We start from the raw sequence: 24457 nt of genomic DNA, 5'->3' as shown, positions 1-24457 counted from the left end.
ATTTTAATCTGTCCCTGTTTTAATCTAAGTTTCCCCACCCCAAGGCGCGCGGAGTCTAAGGTCCAGCAGGTTTTCCCCAGAGCCTCTAGTGGTGAGGATGGCTTTCGCTGCAGCTGGACCCAGGTCGCGGCCTCAAGGCTCCTACCCTATCTGTCCCTGTCATCCTGCCTATTCATGATGTGAGACTGGGAATGTCTGTAGTGGAATGTGCGGTTCTTCGTACTCATCTTCCTCGAGCCCTATGTCTTGGTTCACGAACGTAGGGATTCCTTGTTCTACTGCTTTCTCTATACATTTCTTTAAACAAGGGAGTATGCAACAAATTATCAGAGCGAGGAGAAATAGAAAGATTAGTATGGTTACTCCTATTTGGGTTAAAATTCTCTGCCACCCGTTCATCCAACTGAAGTATTGGTCCCATGGATCTGTGATGCCTGAATTTTTCTTTAGTTCAACTGACAGATTCTTCAACTTTTTAAGGGCTACAGTGACTTGGCCATTCGGGCCGGTGTTGTCTGGAATATAGGTACAGCAAGTGGTGCTGGTCATCTTGTCTATCACAGTACAAACCCCTCCTTTATCTGCAAATATCATATCCAGAGCCATCCGGTTCTGGAAAGTCATTTGAGAGTCGGCCTCCAACTGTTCGGCTATTCCCTGGAATGCGTCTCTCGTGTAATTGACAAACCTTTGCTGATTGTAATATATATAATTTATCCAGTCTACATTTTTGCTAACAGTTATTATGGGGATTAGGGCCTCTAAACCTGCTTTTACCTGGTCTCGGGCCTTGAATTCATCAGGGACCCCCCTCGGAACTCCAATGGCATCTAAATACACATGAGGGTCAAAACTTCCCGGAAGGGCTTCCCTTTTTGTCCTCTTACCCTGTGTGTTGTGAATACCTTCCGTTAGGGTTAGGATGTGCAGAGGCATGATGGCCTTTGCAAGGGCACATTCTCCCCTCCATTGTCCTTCCAATCTGGACCTCACTTGCATGTCTCCACATATCCAATACACATCCCCCAAGGATTGACTTTGATTCTGTATTAAGTTGGCCGGGACATGACTGTAAGAAGCACAGTAACCTTTGGAGAAGTTACCTAGGTTTTTACCCCTCCCTTCATGGTGAGCATAACAAGTGTAGTTTCCAGGGTATAAGGTGATAGCTATCTTAGGTATTGAAGCACTGGTGTCTATGGGATATTCCTTTTTCCATTTTTCACATGTTAATTGGTTGGTGGAAATGTTAGCGTAGAGGCTTAGGAAGCACTCTTCCTCTTTTTTAGGTATAACTAATGGGACTGTACCCAAATGTGGCCTAGCACTACCACAGACATAGCAGTTGGTTTTATTATGTCTGCTGGCGCTATATCTCATCCATTCTAGCCAGAGATTGATTTCTGAAAGGCCGGTCTCAACCTCCATTGTATCCTTGAAGGTAGGATCTGCTATTGCAACCATGTCCTCCAGGGTCTGTACATGGGGCTTTAAGGGGTTTGGTGGGGGCGGCAGGTTCTTGATTGGCTGCCATTCATTGTTGTTGTACATATCTTCTAGACGGAAAGACCCTCTATGACCCCAGTGACCACCTCTGAACCACCACCCCAACACATACTCTCCCTTATCGGATGGGCTCGGATTCCGTATGTTTAGGACAAGTGTCATACTGGGCCCTGGCTTGGTGAGGGTAAGACGGGTTAGCAAGGGCTCCCCCTGGCTGTCTTTACTGTCATAGGCTGGCAGAGGGTTATATCCCCAGGATGTCCCTGTGTTCCAAGCTGCTGCTCCCCAACTGTCACAATTTTTTCCCCACGACCCTTTAGTGACACATATATATCCCTCTCCGTCACCTTTTTCATACCGTTCTGACCTGCTGTCATGCTCAGGACATGGGAGTATCTTACACGGGTGGAAGTCAAACGTGGCTATATGGGTATCAGATGAATTATACCAAAAAATGACCTTCCCATCTTTCTTAGTAATGGCTGCATGCTGTGCCCCAGTCAACCCACACAGACAAAGGATATATATGATCATGATTTATCTTTATCCGTTTCCTTGGGTATGGTGACCTTCTTGCAGTGGGAGGCGTGTATCCAGGTATTCTTCCCTGCAACTTTCACAGATGTAGCTGTTATTAGGAGGACCTGGAAGGGACCGTCATATCTTGGTTCAAGAGGGTGTTTTCGCACAAATTTCTTCACCAGAACCCAATCACCGGGGACCAGCTAGTGTGTTCCTGTATCTAACTCAGGATCTGGAATGGAAGAGAAAACCTTTGCATGGATTCGGGTTAATTCACGAGACAAAGCAGTCACATAATCAGTTAATACATCGGATTGTAACTGTAATAGTGTTGCTCACGAATATTCGCATTGCGAATATTCGACTCGAATATAGCATATTCGAGAAATCGCGCTATATTTCGAAATTCGCGGTGAATATTCGCAATTCCGAATATTCGATTTTTTACAATTTTTTTTTTGAATCAGATCACATCCTAGATATCTCCATCGACGTCTAAAAGCATTGCTGGTATCATTAGAGACCCTGGGCCGAGTAGCTGAAGCGTTCATTGAATTTTCCAGAAAGATCGCAATGCGATTATTCGGCAAACGCAATATCGCGCGATTATTTTCCTCGCCCCGATCTTCCGCATCAGAGCGATTTTTACAGTTTCATTTTTAAAACAGATCACATCCTAGTGATCTCCATAGACGTCTGAAAGCATTGCCGGTATGATTAGAGCCATTGGGCCGAGTAGCTGAAGCGATCATTTTATATTGCCGAATATTCGCAATGCGAATATTCAGCAATAGGAATATTGCGCGATTATTTGCTCCGCCCTTTTGCATCAGAGCCAATCAGAGTTCTCCTTCCACACTCGTCACAGGTTAGCAACCAATAGGAACCTGCCTGCATGGACATTATATAAGCTCACTCCCAGCACCATTTCATTGCAGATTCAGAAGCTGGCTATAGAGTGTGGAGGCTGTTTCTGTGTTCCTGGTTTCCTGTGTCTTTGTTCTTGATTGATTTAGATCATCACCAGCATTGCTATTTAGTGATTCCAGTGGATCTTTTCCAGTATATCAACTGCTTTTTTCAAAGCAATAGACCCAAGAGCTTTTTTCAAAGCTACGTTTTGTGCTGTTTTGTGCTGTTTTTTTCATTTGTGTTACTGTTTGATCCTGCAATCCTCCCTGTTCAGTTATATTTGCAAGAGATTTCAGAACACGTTTTGCTGAGCTTTATAAAAGAGCTTTTCTAAAAGCTAAGTTTTGTTCATCTTGTGTTACTGTTAGATCTTGCAGGTTCGCTGTTCAGTGATATTTGATAGGCATCTCAGTTCAAATTTTGTTTAGTTTTCCCTAAAGAGCTTTTATAAAAGCTAAGTTTTGTGTTCAGTTTAGTTAAATTTTGTGTAGTAAGTGTACACACTGTTAGTGTACATTTATTTCATCTAGCTTAGCTTAGTGTGTGTTTAGTGTCTGTGTTTTGTGTTTAAAAAAAAAAAAAAAAGTTAGTGTTTGTTTAGTGCTTTTTTTTTTTTTCTTTAATTTTGTAGTCCTTGTCTGGTGTACTACTTTTCTTATAGTTTAGTAGCTGTCTGTGTACGTCTTTGTCTGCGTGCCTGTCTTGTAAAAAAAACACAAAAACACATTTTGTTCACATTTTCCCCCCCAATAAAGTTTAACCCCCCCACACACATATCAGCAATAATGAGCGGCATCCGTGGCCGTGGCAGCAGGGGTAGGGGAGTTACTCCCAGTGCTGGATCGCTGCCAGCACGGGGTACCTCTCGTGCCCCTACTAGTGGTAGAGGATCGGGTGCAAGGGGAGTACGCCTGATCCGGGAGTTCTTCCCATCGGGCAGCCGCCCGATATTGCCATCTCAGGCTCAAGTAGTGGTGGACTACATGGGGCACAGCAGTGCCACTGAGTCGTCGGTCCCGACTCACAGTAGTACCACCATTACACCGTTGCCTGTACTACCCCCCCCCAGCCCCCAAGAGTCCAGCATCTTACTGTTCGACAGCGACAGTGATAGGGATCTCTTGGGGGAGGCCATGCATCAGGCAGACCTCCAGCTCTGTCCTGATGGTCAGGACCTTTTTGAAGGGATGGATGAGGAGGATGGGATACCTGCTGGCAGTATCCCAGAGACATCCCTTCAAACTGGTGCTGCTGTTTTGGTGCAGGAAACAGCAGCACCTAGTCAGACCCAGGCGTGGGTGAGGGGACAGCGGAGCCAGGCTAGAGGCTCCATGTCACGTGGTTCCCTCAGACCAACACATCTCAGCCCTTGGTCTGACATCTCTGGGGGCGAAGAGGGTGACCCATCATGGTTGCCATCTGACGCGTCGGCTCACTACGTCAGTGACGACGGGGAAGGTAGGCACCCTGGTGAAACGGTGCGCCAGGTCACCACCAGGGAGACCATCGTCAGGGTCTCCACTGGTGATGGCAGCAGGAGGTGTCAGGAGGAGGAGCAGCAGCAGCAGCAGCAGCAGCAGGCAGCTCCACCTGTGCGCACCGAATCCCAGCAGGTGCAAGTAAGCGTCACCCCATCTGACAGGAGGGCGGTGCTGAAGTCACCTGTCTGGAATTTCTTTACCCTGGTGGCAGACAACCCTACCGTGGCCATCTGCCGGATTTGTAAAGTGAGGGTGAAGAGAGGGAAGTGTTTGGCTCGGGTGGGTACCACAGCCCTGAACCAGCACCTGAGGATAAACCACTGGGCGTTGTATGACGAGATGAAGCGTGGTGGTGGTAGCAGCGCCACCACCACAAGTGAGCAGGGTACAGCAGCCCCTGCCACATCTTCATCTGTTTCCAGCAGGTCATGCCCCCCCGCTCCCTCTAGTAGAGGTACTGGTACCGGCAGCCAGACCTCTACTTCCACAGCACCCTCCACGTCTGTGTCCCGCACTGCCGTCCGGCGCCAGGCGTCGATTTCAGACGCCTTTGACCGCACCACTCCCTTCCCCCCTGGAGACCGACGTGTGCGTTCCCTCAATGGGCTCCTGGCAAGGGTTATTGCCCAACATCTGCTGCCCTTCAACATAGTTGACAATAACCCCTTCAGGCAGATGTTGGAGCAGGCCCAACCCCAATGGCGTGTCCCCAGCCGCCATTTCTTTGCCAGGACTGGTGTCCCTGCCCTACACCAGCACATTGTGCAGAATGTAACCCTGTCGCTGGATCACGCTGTCAGCGACAGGGTTCATCTGACAATGGATGGCTGGACCAGCAGGCATGGGCAGGGACGCTACATCAGCTTCACGGCCCATTGGGTTTCCCTCCGAGGCGTCGGTGAGGGATCGTCGGCAACCGATCTTGTGGTGCCGCCCCGGGGTGTCCAGGGGAGAACTGCTGGTCTCCCTCAAGCCACTGTCTCCGCAGCTGCTGAGCCTCCCAGCAAGCGCCCCCGTAGCTACTCAAGTGTGGGGCACGTGCGCTGTCAGGCCGTGCTCCAGCTTGTTAGTTTAGGGGACCGGAGACACACTGCAGAAGAAGTGCTGAAAGCACTTCAAGCTCAGGTCCAGAAGTGGCTGACACCCCGAAGGCTCCAGCCAGGTATGGTTGTCTGCGATAACGGCAGCAACCTACTCGCCGCCCTCCATGCTGGCAGTCTGACGCACGTGCCCTGTCTGGCACATGTCCTCAACCTGGTGGTGCAGAAGTTCCTGCGCACTTATCCAGGGTTGAGTGACATTGTGGCAAAGGCGCGTAGGATTGCCAGCCACTTCAGGCGCTCCCCAACCGCTACCGCGTCCCTGTCCAAATTGCAGCGGAAGTACAATCTGCCCCTTCACAGGCTGATTGTGGACAGTGTGACGCGGTGGAACTCCACCCTCCACATGCTGAAGAGGTTGTGGGAGCAGCAAAGGGCGGTGAGGGAGTACCTGATGGAACTAGGCACTGAGAGGGCTTCACCACAACTCCCTTTCATCGCCTGTGCGGAGTGGGGGCAGATAAACCAGGTCTGCCAAGTGTTGTCCTCCTTCGAGCAGGCGACCAAGATGGTCAGCAGTGAGCAAATTGGCCTCAATAGCGTGCTGCCAATACTGTTCATGCTGGAGAGGACACTAGATCGCCTGCTCGAGGCTGGGGAGAGTGCCTTGGTGGAGCAGGAGGAGTCAGCAATGCTCCACCGAGACCAGGGCCAGGACCAGGAGGAGGAGGAGGAGGAGGAGGATGATGATGAAGAGGAGGAGGAGGTGGTTGCTGGTGTCGTCCCGGAGTCAGGGCCTGGTCAGGAGGGAGAGCCGGTGTTGGGGGCACCGATAGTCCGGGGGTTGGGCATGTCTGAGTTTGACCAGCAGCGCCTCAGGGATGAAGAGTCGCACCTCATTCACCTGGCCAGCATTGAGGAGTCACAGCGGGCTGTGCTCTTCCCCATGGCTGCCCACATGCTGAGATGCCTCAGGAGGGACCCCCGGGTTAAGACCATCAAGACGAGGGATGATTTCTGGATGGCCACCCTTTTGGATCCCAGGTGCAAGGGGAAACTGGAGCAGTTCATCCCAGCCAGCCGGAGGCAGCACCGGATGGAGGAACTGCAGGCAGCCATTGTCAGACGGTTGGAGCAGGCAACTCCCCGGCCTCCAGTTGTCCCCCCTCATCTCACCCAGCAGGTGGCTGCACCCAGCTGCAGCCGAGCAGGGGACCTAATGGAAGAGATGAGGATGTTCTTTCAAACCGAGCGACCCAGTACCACCACCAGCAGCAGCAGCAGCAGTCACCACCAGCGGCTGGCCCACATGGTGGCAGACTACATGGCGTCCGTCGGTGCTTCTGACAGTATGAGCACCGACGACCCCATGGAGTACTGGGTTGCCAGATTGGACACCTGCCGCGAGCTCGCTCAGTATGCGCTGGAGTTATTGTCTTGCCCCCCCTCCAGCGAACTATCTGAGCGGACATTCAGCGCGGCAGGTGGGGTGGTCACGGACAAGAGGACCCGTCTGTCCACAGACTCCGTGGACAGACTCACATTCATAAAGATGAATGAGTCCTGGATCGGCGGTGACTTTCTGGCACCCGTCGTCGGTTCAGGGCGCTGAAGGGTCCCTTGCCATGCATTCCCTGATGAAGCCCCGGACCTGATGTATTTACAGTGCTGAATATAACTATTTCAACATCAGAGAAAATCAATGTTAATATTTGGTACAGTAGGCTTTCTTTGCAATTACAGCGGTCAAACATTTCTTGTAGTTTTACACCAACTTTGCACACACTGGAGGAGGGATTTTGGCCCACTCCTCCACACAGATCTTCTCTACATCAGTCATGTTTCTGGGCTATCGCTGAGAAACACGGAGTTTGAGCTCCCTCCAAAGATTCTCTATTGGGTTTAGGTCTGGAGACTGGCTAGGCCACGCCAGAACCTTGATATGCTCCTTACAGAGCCAATCCTTGGTTATCCTGGCTGTGTGCTTTGGGTCATTCTCATGTTGGAAGACCCAGCCTCGACCCATCTTCAAAGCTCTAACTCAGGGAAGGAGGTTGTTGCCCAAAATCTTGCAATACATGGCCCCGGTCATCCTCTCCTTAATACAGTGCAGTCACCCTGTCCCATGTGCAGAAAAACACCACCAAAGCATGATGCTACCACCCCCATGCTTCACATTAGGGATGGCGTTCTTGGCATGGTACTCATCATTATTCTTCCTCCGAACACGGTTAGTGAAATTATGATCAAAAAATTATATTATAGTCTCATCTGACCACATGATTTTCTCCCATGACTCCTTTGGATCAGTCAAGACAATTATGTCAGCAGTTATTTCACACCCTATATACTCTTATTAAGACTGCTGTACATCATGGCAACTCCTGCCCATGTGATATGACTCTGTATCAACTACTACTGTTAATACTACTACTGCTGCTTCTGCTGCTGCTGCCGCCCAGTCAATACACCTATGTCAGCAGTTATTTCACACTCTATATACTCTTATTAAGACTGCTGTACATCATGGCAACTCCTGCCCATGTGATATGACTCTGTATCAACTACTACTGTTAATACTACTACTGCTGCTTCAGCTGCTGCTGCCGCCCAGTCAATACACCTATGTCAGCAGTTGTTTAACACTCTATATACTCTTATTCCTACTGCTGTTCATCATGGCACCTCCTGCCCATGTGATATGACTCTGTATCAACTACTACTGTTAATACTACTACTGCTGCTTCTGCTTCTGCTGCTGCTGCCCAGTCAAGACACCTATGTCAGCAGTTATTTGACACTCTATATACTCCTATTCCTACTGCTGTTCATCATGGCACCTCCTGCCCATGTGATATGACTCTGTATCAACTACTACTGTTAATACTACTACTGCTGCTTCTGCTTCTGCTGCTGCTGCCCAGTCAAGACACCTATGTCAGCAGTTATTTGACACTCTATATACTCCTATTCCTACTGCTGTTCATCATGGCACCTCCTGCCCATGTGATATGACTCTGTATCAACTACTACTGTTAATACTACTGCTGCTGCTTCTGCTGCTGCTGCTGCCCAGTCAAGACACCTATGTCAGCAGTTATTTGACACTCTATATACTCCTATTCCTACTGCTGTTCATGATGGCACCTCCTGCCCATGTGATATGACTCTGTATCAACTACTACTGTTAATACTACTGCTGCTTCTGCTGCTGCTGCCCAGTCAAGACACCTATGTCAGCAGTTATTTGACACTCTATATACTCCTATTCCTACTGCTGTTCATCATGGCACCTCCTGCCCATGTGATATGACTCTGTATCAACTACTACTGTTAATACTACTGCTGCTGCTTCTGCTGCTGCTGCTGCCCAGTCAAGACACCTATGTCAGCAGTTATTTGACACTCTATATACTCCTATTCCTACTGCTGTTCATGATGGCACCTCCTGCCCATGTGATATGACTCTGTATCAACTACTACTGTTAATACTACTGCTGCTTCTGCTGCTGCTGCCCAGTCAAGACACCTATGTCAGCAGTTATTTGACACTCTATATACTCCTATTCCTACTGCTGTTCATCATGGCACCTCCTGCCCATGTGATATGACTCTGTATCAACTACTACTGTTAATACTACTGCTGCTTCTGCTGCTGCTGCCCAGTCAAGACACCTATGTCAGCAGTTATTTGACACTCTATATACTCCTATTCCTACTGCTGTTCATCATGGCACCTCCTGCCCATGTGATATGACTCTGTATCAACTACTACTGTTAATACTACTGCTGCTTCTGCTGCTGCTGCCCAGTCAATACACCTATGTCAGCAGTTATTTGACACTCTATATACTCCTATTCCTACTGCTGTTCATCATGGCACCTCCTGCCCATGTGATATGACTCTGTATCAACTACTACTGTTAATACTACTGCTGCTGCTTCTGCTGCTGCTGCTGCCCAGTCAAGACACCTATGTCAGCAGTTATTTGACACTCTATATACTCCTATTCCTACTGCTGTTCATGATGGCACCTCCTGCCCATGTGATATGACTCTGTATCAACTACTACTGTTAATACTACTGCTGCTTCTGCTGCTGCTGCCCAGTCAAGACACCTATGTCAGCAGTTATTTGACACTCTATATACTCCTATTCCTACTGCTGTTCATCATGGCACCTCCTGCCCATGTGATATGACTCTGTATCAACTACTACTGTTAATACTACTGCTGCTTCTGCTGCTGCTGCCCAGTCAAGACACCTATGTCAGCAGTTATTTGACACTCTATATACTCCTATTCCTACTGCTGTTCATCATGGCACCTCCTGCCCATGTGATATGACTCTGTATCAACTACTACTGTTAATACTACTGCTGCTTCTGCTGCTGCTGCCCAGTCAATACACCTATGTCAGCAGTTATTTGACACTCTATATACTCCTATTCCTACTGCTGTTCATCATGGCACCTCCTGCCCATGTGATATGACTCTGTATCAACTACTACTGTTAATACTACTGCTGCTTCTGCTGCTGCTGCCCAGTCAAGACACCTATGTCAGCAGTTATTTGACACTCTATATACTCCTATTCCTACTGCTGTTCATCATGGCACCTCCTGCCCATGTGATATGACTCTGTATCAACTACTACTGTTAATACTACTGCTGCTTCTGCTGCTGCTGCCCAGTCAATACACCTATGTCAGCAGTTATTTGACACTCTATATACTCCTATTCCTACTGCTGTTCATCATGGCACCTCCTGCCCATGTGATATGACTCTGTATCAACTACTACTGTTAATACTACTGCTGCTTCTGCTGCTGCTGCCCAGTCAAGACACCTATGTCAGCAGTTATTTGACACTCTATATACTCCTATTCCTACTGCTGTTCATCATGGCACCTCCTGCCCATGTGATATGACTCTGTATCAACTACTACTGTTAATACTACTGCTGCTTCTGCTGCTGCTGCCCAGTCAATACACCTATGTCAGCAGTTATTTGACACTCTATATACTCCTATTCCTACTGCTGTTCATCATGGCACCTCCTGCCCATGTGATATGACTCTGTATCAACTACTACTGTTAATACTACTGCTGCTTCTGCTGCTGCTGCCCAGTCAAGACACCTATGTCAGCAGTTATTTGACACTCTATATACTCCTATTCCTACTGCTGTTCATCATGGCACCTCCTGCCCATGTGATATGACTCTGTATCAACTACTACTGTTAATACTACTACTGCTGCTTCTGCTGCCCAGTCAAGACACCTATGTCATCAGTTATTTCACACCCTATATACTCTTATTAAGACTGCTGTTCATCATGGCACCTCTTGCCCGAGTGATTTGACACTGTATTGTCAATGTCTACTACTACTATTACAGCTCAGTCAAGACACCTGTGTCCCAATTTTTTGGTACACTATTGACTACTATGACCACTACTGATGCTGTAAAGTATTCCCCAAGTGTTTTTATGCTATGTATTACTATTACCACTACTGCTTGTAAATCATGCCTGTGTGATACTTAGTGGGAATGCTTTAATAAGCATTCCTAGTATGGATACCCGTAAATGTATTAATCTTAATTAGTGTGAATGCTTTAATAAACATTTCCAGTATTGATATCCGTAAATTTAGTAATCTTATTATTCCTTACGTTTTTTGGTTCTGCGTAACTTCGGCATACTTTCAGCTATTGAGACCATTCAACTGTAAAAATGTTCGTCTCGTTCAGCTAATGATGGGACTTCTTCAAGTTTTTTTCTACTTTTTACACTTTTATAAATTTTAAGCTTTTAGACCCTTTTTTTAAACATTGAAGTCAATGAGAACATCCTTTTCCCCTTTGAATTCACATGCCATGCCAAAAGTTTCAGCTACTTCATACTTTCACTTACAGACACTGAAAAACCTTTAAAGCGGTCACAAAATATTTAGCTATCCGGCTATGACTTTTCAGATCGTTATCGTTTACAATTTTTTGGTGAAAACGCAATTTACGTTTTGCGAATTTTTCACAAAAATGCAATAGGTTATAATGTAATCCTATGGAGGGGATTTAGAGTCTGTCATGTGACCTTAACATTGGAGATCTTTGTAATTAAAAATATCTTTACAAAAAGGGGAAACAAATTGGTCTCACGCCCACAAGATCTACTTTTCATACACAATTTTTATATCAAAACGTAGCTATGCTTGTCTGGTTTATGGCAATGTGACCAATTCTGCGATACGTATTTTAGTTTTAATTATTGGAGCAACAGCCAGAAATTATGTCTCATAGACTCTCATGTGAAATTATCTAAAAAATGTTGCTGCAGAACTCACAAAGACGCTCTTTTCTAAATCGCAGACATGGCCACATTTTTAAGTTTATCTACATAAATTTCATATCGATGCGTTTACAAGGGCCGTGTATTTCAAACGGTGTAGTCGTTGTATCAATTGCATGTACGTTTGAGGATTTATTAAGCTTTGTTTGGAGGCTTAAATCATGTATTAGATCTGTGAATTAAAAGCGTTTGTAATGTTATTTCTTTCCATAAATAACTTTCCTGACCTCAGTGCAATATTCCTCCTCACTGACCTGGGGGGGAGGGGAAACCTATTGAGGGGGGAGGGGCGACCAGGAAGTCAGCATACTCTATACTTTGCAGATAGAGAAAGAAGCTGTGTGTCCTAAAGATAGTGTAGTGGTTATGGTGAATGTCTTTGGCAAGGGGCTCACCAATTAAGCTATTCAGCATTCCCACTCGCATTTTCCTCAGGAAATGCATTGTCTAGTTATATTATATTTTAATACTCCTGCTGCTGCCTCCATGCTGAGTAAAGCTTCATGACCTTTCTGGCACAGCGGATCCACCAACAGCCTCCGCTACAAGCTACCAGACCGGACTACCAGACCGGATCTAAACAGCAAGTGTAACTATAACAATGAACCTTATGTTAAACCCTGTTTTGCGGCATTTATACTGCAACCATTGGGCTGACTGCAAGAGCTCATCTGCATTCTCTCTCTTTCTTGCTCTCCCTCTCTCTCTCTTTGTATATATATATATATTGTTGCTTTTGTTATGTTCATTTTTCAACAGTTTAGTTTGTGTTCGTCGTGTCTGTGTCGTGTGCTTTAGTTTGTCCTAGGTTAATGTTAAATAAAATAATAGTATAAAATGTTTTTGCTTATTATGAAGTTAAATGTGTTGATGTTGATTTGTTTGATGTGAAGTTAGATGTGTTGAAAAACCTACAACTCTATCTCAAAAAGAAATGAAACATTTCCAAAAAATAAGTTTTTTTAATACAAAAATAAATTTAAATATAGCTCTCAATCCGTTTCTGAATGCGGTGCATTTCCGCAATCTGACCCGATAGCTGCTGCTCTAGCAGAGCATTTTGTTGGTTGAGGTAGCTCATCTTCCGCTGGTTCTGAAGGATCTTCTGGTGCGTCTTTTCGATGAGTATATTTTGCCTCCTCAGATCTCTTGATGCTTTTAGGATATAATAAAAAAACATTTGGATTTCAAATAACGTTACCAAATAAATAAATATTTTTTTTTGCTTATTAATCAATCATTATCATGTGTATACACTTGTTATGTGTCTAACACATCCCGGGAGTGCAGAATTATTAGGCAAATGAGTATTTGGACCACATCATCCTCTTTATGCATGTTGTCTTACTCCAAGCTGTATAGGCTCGAAAGCCTACTACAGATTAGGCATATTAGGTAATGTACATCTCTGTAATGAGAAGGTGTGTGGTCTAATGACATCAACACTCTATATCAGGTGTGCATAATTATTAGTCAATTTCCTTTTCTTTGGCAAAATTGGCCAAAAGAAGGATTTGACAGACTCTGAAAAGTCCAAAATAGAGAGATATCTAGCAGAGGGATGCAGCACTCTTAAAGTTGCAAAGCTTCTGAAGCGTGATCATCAAACAAAAGAAGCGTGTGGAAAAACAAAGGTGCAAAATAACTGCCCATGAACTGAGAAAAGTTAAGCGTGCAGCTGCCAAGATGCCACTTGCCACAAGATTGGCCATATTTCAGAGCTGCAACATCACTGGGGTGCCCAAAAGCACAAGGTGTGCAATACCCAGAGACATGGCCAAGGTAAGAAAGGCTGAAAGACGATGACCACTGAACAAGACACACAAGCTGCAACGTCAAGACTGTGCCAATAAATATCTCAAGAAAGATTTTTCTAAGGTTTTATGGACTGCTGAAATGAGAGTGAGTCTTGATGGGCCAGATGGAAGAGCCCGTGGCTGGATTGGTAAAGGGCAGGGAGCTCCAGTCCAACTCAGACGCCAGCAAGGTGGTGGTGGAGTACTGGTTTGGGCTGGTATCATCAAAGATGAGCTTGTGGGGCCTTTTCGGATTGAGGATGGAGTCAAGCTCAACTCCCAGTCCTACTGCCAGATTATGGAAGAGACCTTCTTCAAGCAGTGGTACAGGAAAAAGTCACCATCCTTCAAGAAAAACATGATTTTCATGCAGGACAATGCTCCATCACACGTGTCAAAGTACTCCACAGCGTGGCTGGCAAGAAAGGGTATTAAATAAAAAAAAGTAATGACATGGCCTCCTTGTTCACCTGATCTGAACCCCATTGAGAACCTGTGGTCCATCATCAAATGTGGGATTTACAAGGAGGGAAAACAGTACACCTCTCTGAACAGTGTCTGGCAGGCTGTGGTTGCTGCTGCACGCAATGTTGATGGTGAACAGATCAAAACACTGACAGAATCCATGGATGTCAGGCTTTTGAGTGTCCTTGCAAAGAAAGGTGGCTATATTGGTCACTGATTTGTTTTTGTTTTGTTTTTAAATGTCAGAAATGTGTATTTGTGAATGTTGAGATGTTATATTGGTTTCACTGTTAAAAATAAATCATTGAAATGGCTATCTATTTATTTTTTGGTTAAGTTGCCTAATAATTCTGCACAGTAATAGTAGTCACCTGCACACACAGATATCCCCCGAAAATAACTAACACTAAAAACAAACTAAAAACTACTTCCAAAAAAATTCAGCTTTGATATTAATGAGTTTTTGGGGTTCATTGAGAACATGGTTGTTGTTCAATAATAAAATGAATCCTCAAAAAATACAACTTGCCTAATAATTATGCACTACCTGTATACTTCTAGCATCAATACCATATTATGGTTCTACAATCTGACAGGTGCGCTTTATATGTTGTCCATTTTTATATCTACATTTTGTTGTTGAAATGTTATTAATCATTGTGCACATATTTACCTTCCTGAATGAGGCTCACAGGACCGCTCTCTTCCTCCTGATCTTCTGCTTGAGAAGTTGGGGTGGTGGGGGGGGGAAGCTCCTCAGCTTGCTCCTCAACAGGAGCTGGGGTTGGGGAGTGGGAGGGCCCTGGCTGCTCCTCCTCATCCATCTCCTCCTCTGCCGCATCCTCCTCTGCCGCATCCTCCTCCTCCTCATCGGCCTGGCGCCTTCTGCGCTTGGCGCGGACAACTGGCATTGGAGCTCCTATAATAACACAATGTTCATATATTATAAAAATGTTTTCTAATGACGTATGCAAATTCTGTGTACTGTGCTGTATTGTATATGAATACAAATTGATTTATATAGACAGTTAACCAATGGGACAATGTTATATTAAAGGGTCTTGTGGGCACTACAGGGGACTGAGCGTGAGCTGGGATGCAACCATGTTAAAATGAGCTGTTTTTGTCTCCTTTGTTTTGTTCAGACCATCTCATGTTAAAAAAAGGGCCTGATGGAGCACACGGGATTACTATAACAACCCCACTCCTAACACAGGAATTTAGTGGTAATCTATATATATAAAACTCAACGTGTGTGTGTGCATAAATGTATGTATGTATGTATGTATGTATGTATGTATGTTCCAGCATCACGTACAAACGGCTAAAGATATTTATATGAAACTTGGCACACAGGTTACTTATATGTCAGCCACAAACATAGGATAGGTGGTTTAAACCTTACCCACCCCCACTTGCCATGGTCGGGGTTTTTCTTTAAAGTCCCATGCAAAGCAATGGGAAAATTATGTTCCCACATAACTTCTGTGTTCCTGTCTGCTGCCCCATGTATTTTTTCAACAGTACTATGAATACCTTGGCCGGTGGTGATATATGTTAGCACAACATGGCATCTTGGTTAACAACATCTGACCTTACATGAATTACATATGACCTTACATAACTGTCACCAAAGGAGCTGCGGTGGCTCCACGCGATTGCCACTGCACTGACAACTGATTCACCTCTGCAGCTAGGGGTTCGGATCCCGCTCTCGGCTACCTGTGAATTGAGTTTGGTGGTCTCAGCCCCGCCCCTGGTGGGTGTGCTATGCGAGGTTGGGTTGGGAGGACCCCCTCACACCCGCCATTGCCAACCGGGGCATGGAGAAAGGTGGCAGATTGCCTCTGGGGGAGGCCTCCCAACTCCTGCAGGCCGGCTCCTCTCTCTTTCGAGTTCACGCACAAAATACACTTTTTTAAAAAAAAACATAACTGTCAACAATAACTTACCTGGATGATATTTAGCCCGAAGACGTCTGACATGAACCATTTGGCGCCTCTTCAGGTCAGACCACTTCTTAACAATGGCCTTGTGGTCATGTTGGCCGCCAAAGTCAGCGATTAGGGCGCTGACCACAGCCCTTTTCTGTGGCTGCCTCCGCAGCTCATCGTATCCTGTTTCCAGGAACTTCTGCAAGATGAAGAACAAAGTATATTGTAATACTTCTGTTGACAGCCTTATGGATATATGACGTAAATGTATGCTATTCAACAATTGGAAGCATTCTCGCCTTATTAATCAATGACAGGGGTAACATGAAAGATTTTATATCCTGCCATTTCGGTCGCCACCTTTTTTGCATAAATATAGCAGCCATTATCATTTGCATAATTATGAATATATTATTAACAACACAGGATACACGTATAGGGGAGATATGCGTTGCTAACTCTTTTCCCTGTCAGGAGCCTAACGCCCCGGGGGGTCAGAGACGGGACCTTTTTCGGAGGACCACTGACGTATGTACCAGTCGCAGTTTTTTGTGATGTCACTCTTTAGGTGTGTGCACATTTTTCACTGCATCCGGGTGGAGTTTTTGGGTTGTGTTTTGCACGCCACAGGCTTTTCAACAGGAAAAAAACAGCTGGAGGCAGAATGGTTGCAAAACACTACGTGTTTGTTACTTAACTCTGGGTTTCAAGACCAGTCCACCTCCAGCTGTTGCAAAACTACTACTCCCATCAGCCACGGTCTGTCAGTGCATGCTAAGAATTTTACTTTTGCTGCATTTAGGGTGCCACAGTTTAGAGACCCGTGCATAAAGGCCTGAAAAATGGGGGCCTGCAGAACTTACAATACTAGAAGTGCCAGCATTCCCAGGCATGCTGGAAGTTGTAGTTCTGCAACATCTAAAGGGCAATATGTATTCGAACGTCCTTGGGCCTTGAGGACACTGAAGTCAGGACGTTCGCATACGTCCTATGTCCAAAAAAATTTTAAATTCATTATGCTAAATAACAAGGAAAAGTGCCTAAATACACATTTGCCAACCAGGGTGTCTGCAGCTGTCCAGGCATGCTGGGACTTGTAGTTTTGTAAAAGCAGGAGACACATTTTTTGTGAAATACTAATATATGATCATATATACTAACTTTTAAACTAGACTTAAATGCTGGGCTGGGCTGGGACTTGTAGTTTTGTAAAAGCAGGAGACACATTTTTGGTTAAATACTAATATCTGATCATATATACTAACTTTTAAACTAGACTTAAATGCAGTTGAAGATGATGAAATAACAGTGGTCAAAATACTTACACAAATCAGCAACTTTTCCTCAGACTTAGTGAAATTGCTTCCAACCATGTTGCTGTGTGATTGCGCTGCGATCATAAGTTGGAAACTGGCAAGGCTCCAGGAAATGGTCGCGTGTTGTTCGCGTGTTGATTGCGCTGCTTGGACCGAGATGGGTCCATATGGCTTCGGCTGTATGGACCACAGTAACTCTTTTCCCTGTCAGGAGCCTAGGAGCCTAACGCCCCGGGGGGTCAGAGACGGGACCTTTTCGGAGGACCACTGACGTATGCAACCGTCGCAGTTTTTTGTGATGTCACTCTTTAGGTGTGTGCAAATTTTTCCTTGCACCGGGTGGAGTTTTTGGGTTGTGTTTTGCACGCCACAGGCTTTTCAACAGAAAATAACCAGCTGGAGGCAGAATGGTTGCAAAACACTACGGGTTTGTTACCTAACTCTGGGTTTCAAGACCAGTCCACCTCCAGCTGTTGCAAAACTACTACTCCCATCAGCCACGGTCTGTCAGTGCATGCTAAGAATTTTACTTTTGCTGCATCTAGGGTGCCACAGTTTAGAGACCCGTGCATAAAGGCCTGAAAAATGTGGGCCTGCAGAACTTACAATACTAGAAGTGCCAGCATTCCCAGGCATGCTGGAAGTTGTAGTTCTGCAACATCTAAAGGGCAATATGTATTCGAACGTCCTTGGGCCTTGAGGACACTGAAGTCAGGACGTTCGCATACGTCCTATGTCCAATAAAATGTTAAATTCATTATGCTAAATAACAAGGAAAAGTGCCTAAATACACATTTGCCAACCAGGGTGTCTGCAGCTGTCCAGGCATGCTGGGACTTGTAGTTTTGTAAAAGCAGGAGACACATTTTTTGTGAAATACTAATATCTGATCATATATACTAACTTTTAAACTAGACTAAAATGCAGTTGAAGATGATGAAATAACAGTGGTCAAAATACTTACACAAATCAGCAACTTTTCCTCAGACTTAGTGAAATTGCTTCCAACCATGTTGCTGTGTGATTGCGCTGCGATCATAAGTTGGAAACTGGCAAGGCTCCAGGAAATGGTCGCGTGTTGTTCGCGCAATTGCGCATGCGCGATCGAAAAATCGCAATCGCAATATGTATTTTGGTTAAAATATCATACATATTCGATTTCAGAGTGCTGCTACAGCAGTTTTCGAAATATCTGCAATAAATTTCGCATTCGCATGTTGCGATATTTCGATAAAATATCAGGAATATTCTGAGCCAATCAGAGCGCTCCTCCAGCATATCTCGAAATTGCGCAATAAATATCGCATTCGCATGTTGCGATATTTCGATAAAATATCACGAATATTCTGAGCCAATCAGAGCGCTCCTCCAGCATATCTCGAAATTCCGCAATAAATATCGCATTCGCATGTTGCGATATTTCGATAAAATATCACGAATATTCTGAGCCAATCAGAGCGCTCCTCCAGCATATCTCGAAATTCCGCAATAAATATCGCATTCGCATGTTGCGATATTTCGATAAAATATCACGAATATTCTAAGCCAATCAGAGCGCTCCTCCAGCATATCTCGAAATTCCGCAATAAATATCGCATTCGCATGTTGCGATATTTCGATAAAATATCACGAATATTCTAAGCCAATCAGAGCGCTCCTACCGCAGTTATTAAAAAAATCGCAATTATTTTCGCATTCGCAATAGCGAAAAATCGCATTCAATTAATTTCGATAAAATATCACGAATATTCGAATTTAGCGAATATATCTCGAATATTCGAATATATATTCGAGATATATCGCGAAATCGAATATGACATATTCTGCTCAACACTAAACTGTAACTGTTGTGGATAATAACACCCTAATCTCGGGGCTGAACCAAACAGTATTTCATAAGGTGATAAACCATGGCTCTCTTTAGGAGTGTATCTCACACTGAACAGGGCGATGGGTAGACTGTCTGGCCAGCTCATCCCTGTCTCCTGAGACATTTTCAACATTCGGGATTTTATTGTGCCATTCAATCTTTCTACCTTCCCACTGCTCTGAGGGTGATACGGGGTGTGGAAAGCAAGTGTGACCCCTAGGGCTGTCCATATTTCTTTGGTTAACGAGGCCGTGAAAGCCGGCCCCTGATCACTCTCTATGACCTCTGGGACACCATATCTGCACACTATTTCCGTTAGAAGCTTCTTGGCTGTGGTCTTCGCTGTCATGTTGGTCACAGGGAACGCTTCGGGCCAGGAACTGAACATATCAACGATTACTAGAGCGTATTCGTACCGGCCACTCTTCGGCATCTGAATATGATCAATCTGTATTCGTTGAAAGGGATATTGAGCTTTAGCTAGATGTTTCATGGGTGTCTTTTCCGTTCTGCCTGGGTTGCACTTGGCACAAATGACGCATGACTTACAGAAGTTGTTGGTAAGTGGGGTAATTCCTGGGGCCAGGTAGTATTTATTGATCAAAGCATTCATCAAGGTCTTCGACAGGTGAGAAGCACCTTGAGCCCACTGCACCACAGCTGGGAACATGGACCGTGGTAAACATGGTCTCTTATTCACTTCCATGAGTCCATCCTTCAATATGGCTCCCTTCTTCGTCCATGTTCCTTTTTCCTCTTCACTTGCTGCCTCTTGCATTTCCTTCAAGCGTGCCCAATCCACAGGAGGGTTCTGCAAGATCATGGTGGCTTGTACTGTCTCTTGTGCTGGAATGTTTTGGACGTCCACTCTGCGTACAACTTCTCGCACACCTTTCGCGGCATGTTTTGCTGCAGTGTCCGCCAAGTGATTACCTTGTGCTTCTTGAGTGTTCAGTCTGCCATGTGCCTTTACCTTGAGAACTGCCACTTGGGTAGGAAGTAGCAGAGCATCAATCAGGTCCCTGACTGCTGCGCTGTGTTTTATAGGTGTACCCACTGCTGTCAGAAAACCCCTATTCTTCCACAGGACACCATAGTCACAGGCCACTCCAAGAGCGTATCTTGAGTCCGTATAAATGTTAGCCTTCTTCCCTTCCGCCAGCTTGCATGCCATGATTAGGGCCTGAAGTTCTGCTTCTTGTGCGGACTTAGAGGGGGGCAATGCAGAGGCATGGAGGATTGTGTCTCTGGTAGTGACAGCATATCCTGTGTGGTACCTCCCTTCATGATCTGCATATCTTGATCCATCAACATAGATAGTCAGGTCAGGGTCGTCCAGAGGCACTCTGCTAACTGTTGGCAGGTGTGTAGTTTCCATCTTCATGATTTCAAGACAGTCGTGAGAGATATCGTAAGGGTCGTTTCCCCCCTCGAAAAGCGGGAGCAGAGTGGACGGGTTGAGGGTGTTACATCTGAGGAGGGATATATTGTCCGGGAGGAGCAAAGTGCATTGTAGTCTGAGATGTCTTGCTGCTGACATATGTTTTGGTTGTACTTGGTTTAGCACGGCTGATATGTCATGCGGAGCTAGAAGGATGAGGAAGTGGCCCAGCACAAGATCTGCAGTTTTGTCCAGAAGGGCTTGGGCTGCGAAAACAGCTCTGAGGCAGGAGGGTGCCCCCCTAGCTACTGGATCCAATCGACAGGAATAGTACCCGATAGGTCTAAGTCTGTTGTCACAAGATTGGGCCAGTACTCCTGTGGCGTGTCCTTCTCTCTCTGAGACAAATAGCTTGAAGCTCTTTTCATAGTCTGGTATGCCAAGGGCAGGGGCCGACGACAGGATCTGTTTCAGAATTTCAAAGTTTGTAAGGGCCTCTGGTGGCAGAGTGAAAGGATCAGTCTTTAGAGCATCATAGAGTGGTTGCATTAGCAGAGATGCTTCTGGAATCCATGAACGACAATAAGATATTAGGCCCAGAAAAGCATGGAGAGACTTGTGGCCAACTGGCACCGGAATTGCTTTGATCACAGCTATTCGTTCTTGAGTAAGATGTCTTACGCCTTGTGAGATACAATGTCCAAGGAAGACCACTGTTTGCTTGCACCACTGGATCTTCTGTTTTGATGCTTTACAGCCTTGTTCAGCCAGGTAACAAAGAAGGTCTTCAGAGTGGGTGGCAGCCTCATTTTGGGTATCTGCGCAAAGCAAGAGGTCATCCACATATTCGAGAAGCACAACGTCTGGGTGGAGTTTGATCCACGTGTCCAGAATGAATTTCATTGCCTTGGAGAATTGGGACGGGGAGTTCTGGGCACCTTGCGGCATTACAGTCCAGGTGTAGCTTTTCCTTTCGTGGATGAAACTGAATAAGAATTGACAACGCGGGTCTAGGGGGACACTGAAGTAGGCGTTCGCTAGGTCCACCACAGTAAAGTACTTGGCCGTGGGTGGTATTCCTGCCAGCAAGGTGTGTGGGTTGGGTACGATGGGTGTCTCCAGTATGGTGGCTTCATTCACTGCTCGCAGGTCCTGCACCATGCGATATTTCACAGGTTCTCCTTTTGGGGTTTTCTTCTTGACTGGGAAGAGTGGGGTGTTGCAGGGGCTTGTGCAGGGTATAAGAGCCCCATTCTGGAGGAGGGCCTCTATCTGGCGAGTGATTGCTGCTGACACGGAGGGCTTGAGGGGGTATTGGGGTTTTCTGGGGAAAGGGGCACCAGGCTTCATTCTGACCATGACAGGCGGGACTTTTAGATGACCGATGTCTTCTGGGCCTGTAGACCACAGGCAGGAAGGTATTCGTGTCTTCATCAGTCAGTGGTGAGGTTACTCGGATACCACCATCAGGTTGGAAGGAGATTGAGGCCTGGAGTCTGGATAAGACGTCAGCCCCTAGTAAGTTCAAGGGACAGGTGTCGGAAACCACAAATCTTGTTAGCAGGTCAGGGATGTTGCCAACTTGTAGGGGGCGGGTTAGAGGACTTTTTCGGGGTGTTCCATCCACTCCAACGCACGTGATGTCATTGTCAGATAGGAAGGAGATATCGGGTAATTCTTTCGTTCGAATAACAGACCGGGCAGCACCTGTGTCGCAAATGAAGTGAGTGGGCCGGCCCTCGATGCTGAGTGTTATCTTGGCTAGAGGTCCCCCTGAATCTTTGTGTGTTGCGATCATGGTTGGAGTGTATGACACAGGCTTGCCGAATTCCTATGGATCCATATGGCCAAACAGAGGAGGAGGAGGCCAATCATTGGGTGCTGAGTTGGGATTCCCCTGGACGTTTTGTCCTTGGTGTTGAGCATCTCCTCTTCTTTGGTCCCCATGATCGGGCTGTCTTCGATCGGATCTCCACGGGCTTCGGCATTGTCTCCGAAAATGTCCGGGCTTCCCACAGTTGTAACAGCAGGCTCGCGGATTTCGTGTTTGTGGTGGCGGGTATGGTGTGTCAGAAGTCAACATGAGAGGGACTGCCTTCCTATTACCCTGTGAGGACTCTATGCCCTTTGCTACCAGTAGTAGAGTGTCAAGAGGTAACACTCTGTACTCTGGCCGAGATAGTAGCAGGCCTTTCCGGATTGTGTCCCTGAGGCCTGTTACAAATGCAGAGGATAGCATCTGTGTATGTGCCTTGTTTTGTGTGCTGAATCCCAAATCGGTGAACACCTGTAACATCCTAGTATGGAATTTCTCAACTGATTCAGCCTTATCTTGTGTAATGTCTTGGATGTTTGTTGCTTGGTCTGCCAGGCGGTCACGTGCCCACTGTTGTAACTGCGTCACAAACTCACATCCCGAACCATATGTATTGTCAGGGATGCCACTGTCCACTTTGAAACACCTTAGCATTACTGGCCAGTAAGCATCCCCTGCTTTGATTTCACAGAGACTTACCAGGTCCCGCCAGGCACAGGAGTATGCCTTCTGGATCTGGGCAACTCTTCTGTAAAATGGCATGGGCTGTTTTTCAGGATCTGGTAGACTGGTTACAAGGGATGATGCTTGTTGAGGGCTAAAGGTCACATACATCAGGGGTGCGCCTAGTGGTGCAGGTGGCATTTCCCCCCTTGGTATGTGAGGTTGTGACCCACTGGGTGGAAGTCTCCAGTAATTTCCCTGTTGTGATGGTTGGAGAGGTAGTCCCCTGTTTTGTGGGGGGGGGGCCATACTGTATGGTGTCATGTGAATCACCTGTGGGTCCTCCTGAGACATTCGCCGTGTCCTCAGAGAACGGTTGTGAATGAGGAGGGGAATACAATGGGAGTGAGAACCTAGCACCAACCCTGGTTGTTTGCGCTGCTCCCCACAGGCCTGCGGATGTAGGCCGTGCTGCTGTGGAAGTGGGATGGAGATGTGAGGATGTCACTCGGTCAGATTCCATACAGAATTCATGCAGCGCCCTGTGAGGTGACTGAAGGGGGGGATGTACTGGTTCATGGCCCTGGTATGGAAGTGTAGTTGTCCTGGTGTTCACATCCGACAGGCCTCCAGACACTATAATCTGAGCTGGGCCCTGGTCTTCATGACTGGCTGAACTGGGAGTGGTACCAGTTGGAGCGACGCCCCCCTTGGTCACTGACACTTCTTGGTGCTCAGGTGAGTGGCAGTGACTATCAATGCTTTCCTCTGCCTCATCCTCATCATCTTCTAACATCATTAATGGGTTAACACCTTCCTTGTAATATGCTCCGGTCTGATCTAACACTGGGCATATAGGTATGGGTGTACCAATATGGCCGTCACAGGAAGCAGTCATGGGGAGTCTTCCTGTGTCACCAGTGTTGGGTGTTGCAAGATGGCCACTGCCCTTGGGAGGTGCCATGGTTGCTGAAGGAGGTGGTACCTTGGGACGGTGCCTGGTGGGAGGATCAAGTGAGGGGGCGGTTGCTGAGGGGCAGGGTTTCCTGTCCTGTGCTCGGACGCCATTATAGGGTGGTGGCCGTCCAGACTCAAATGTACATTCTGGTTTATGATACACATATACAATATATCCATGTTGGTTTGTCTCTTGCTCTGACCACCCCTCTACTTGGACAGCTTGCGATACTCTGTACCAGGCTTCAGCTGTAGCTAATAAGCCATGATCAGACAATAGACCTTTTTTCCGTTTTAACAACACCCGCCATTCTTCTGCCTGCAACCTCCCACCCATGTGCATGTTGATGTCACATACTTTTGCAAGTTCATTTATCCTCTTAACTGCTGTTTTTCCCTCCCTCTCTAAAACCAAGCTGTAAGCTAAGCTGCCTTCCCTCGGCTT

At 46.3% G+C, this 24457-nt stretch overlaps 1 protein-coding gene across 1 annotated transcript; it reads right to left on the bottom strand.

The window, feature by feature from the left end:
• Positions 1 to 1052: 1052 nt before the first annotated feature.
• LOC120924540 lies at positions 1053 to 21995 on the bottom strand. Its single transcript, XM_040335504.1, has 2 exons — positions 19164 to 21995; positions 1053 to 2348 (listed from the first exon to the last, which is right to left on the bottom strand). The coding sequence occupies exons 1-2, from the start codon at positions 21933 to 21935 to the stop codon at positions 2232 to 2234; spliced, it is 2889 nt and encodes a 962-aa protein (XP_040191438.1). The 5' UTR covers positions 21936 to 21995; the 3' UTR covers positions 1053 to 2231.
• Positions 21996 to 24457: the final 2462 nt, after the last annotated feature.

This window comes from Rana temporaria, chromosome 1, assembly GCF_905171775.1.
Source record: "Rana temporaria chromosome 1, aRanTem1.1, whole genome shotgun sequence".
In the NCBI taxonomy this organism is placed as follows: domain Eukaryota; kingdom Metazoa; phylum Chordata; class Amphibia; order Anura; family Ranidae; genus Rana; species Rana temporaria.
The sequence above is the reverse complement of the archived record's forward strand: the minus strand, read 5'-3'. Positions and strand labels throughout refer to the sequence as shown.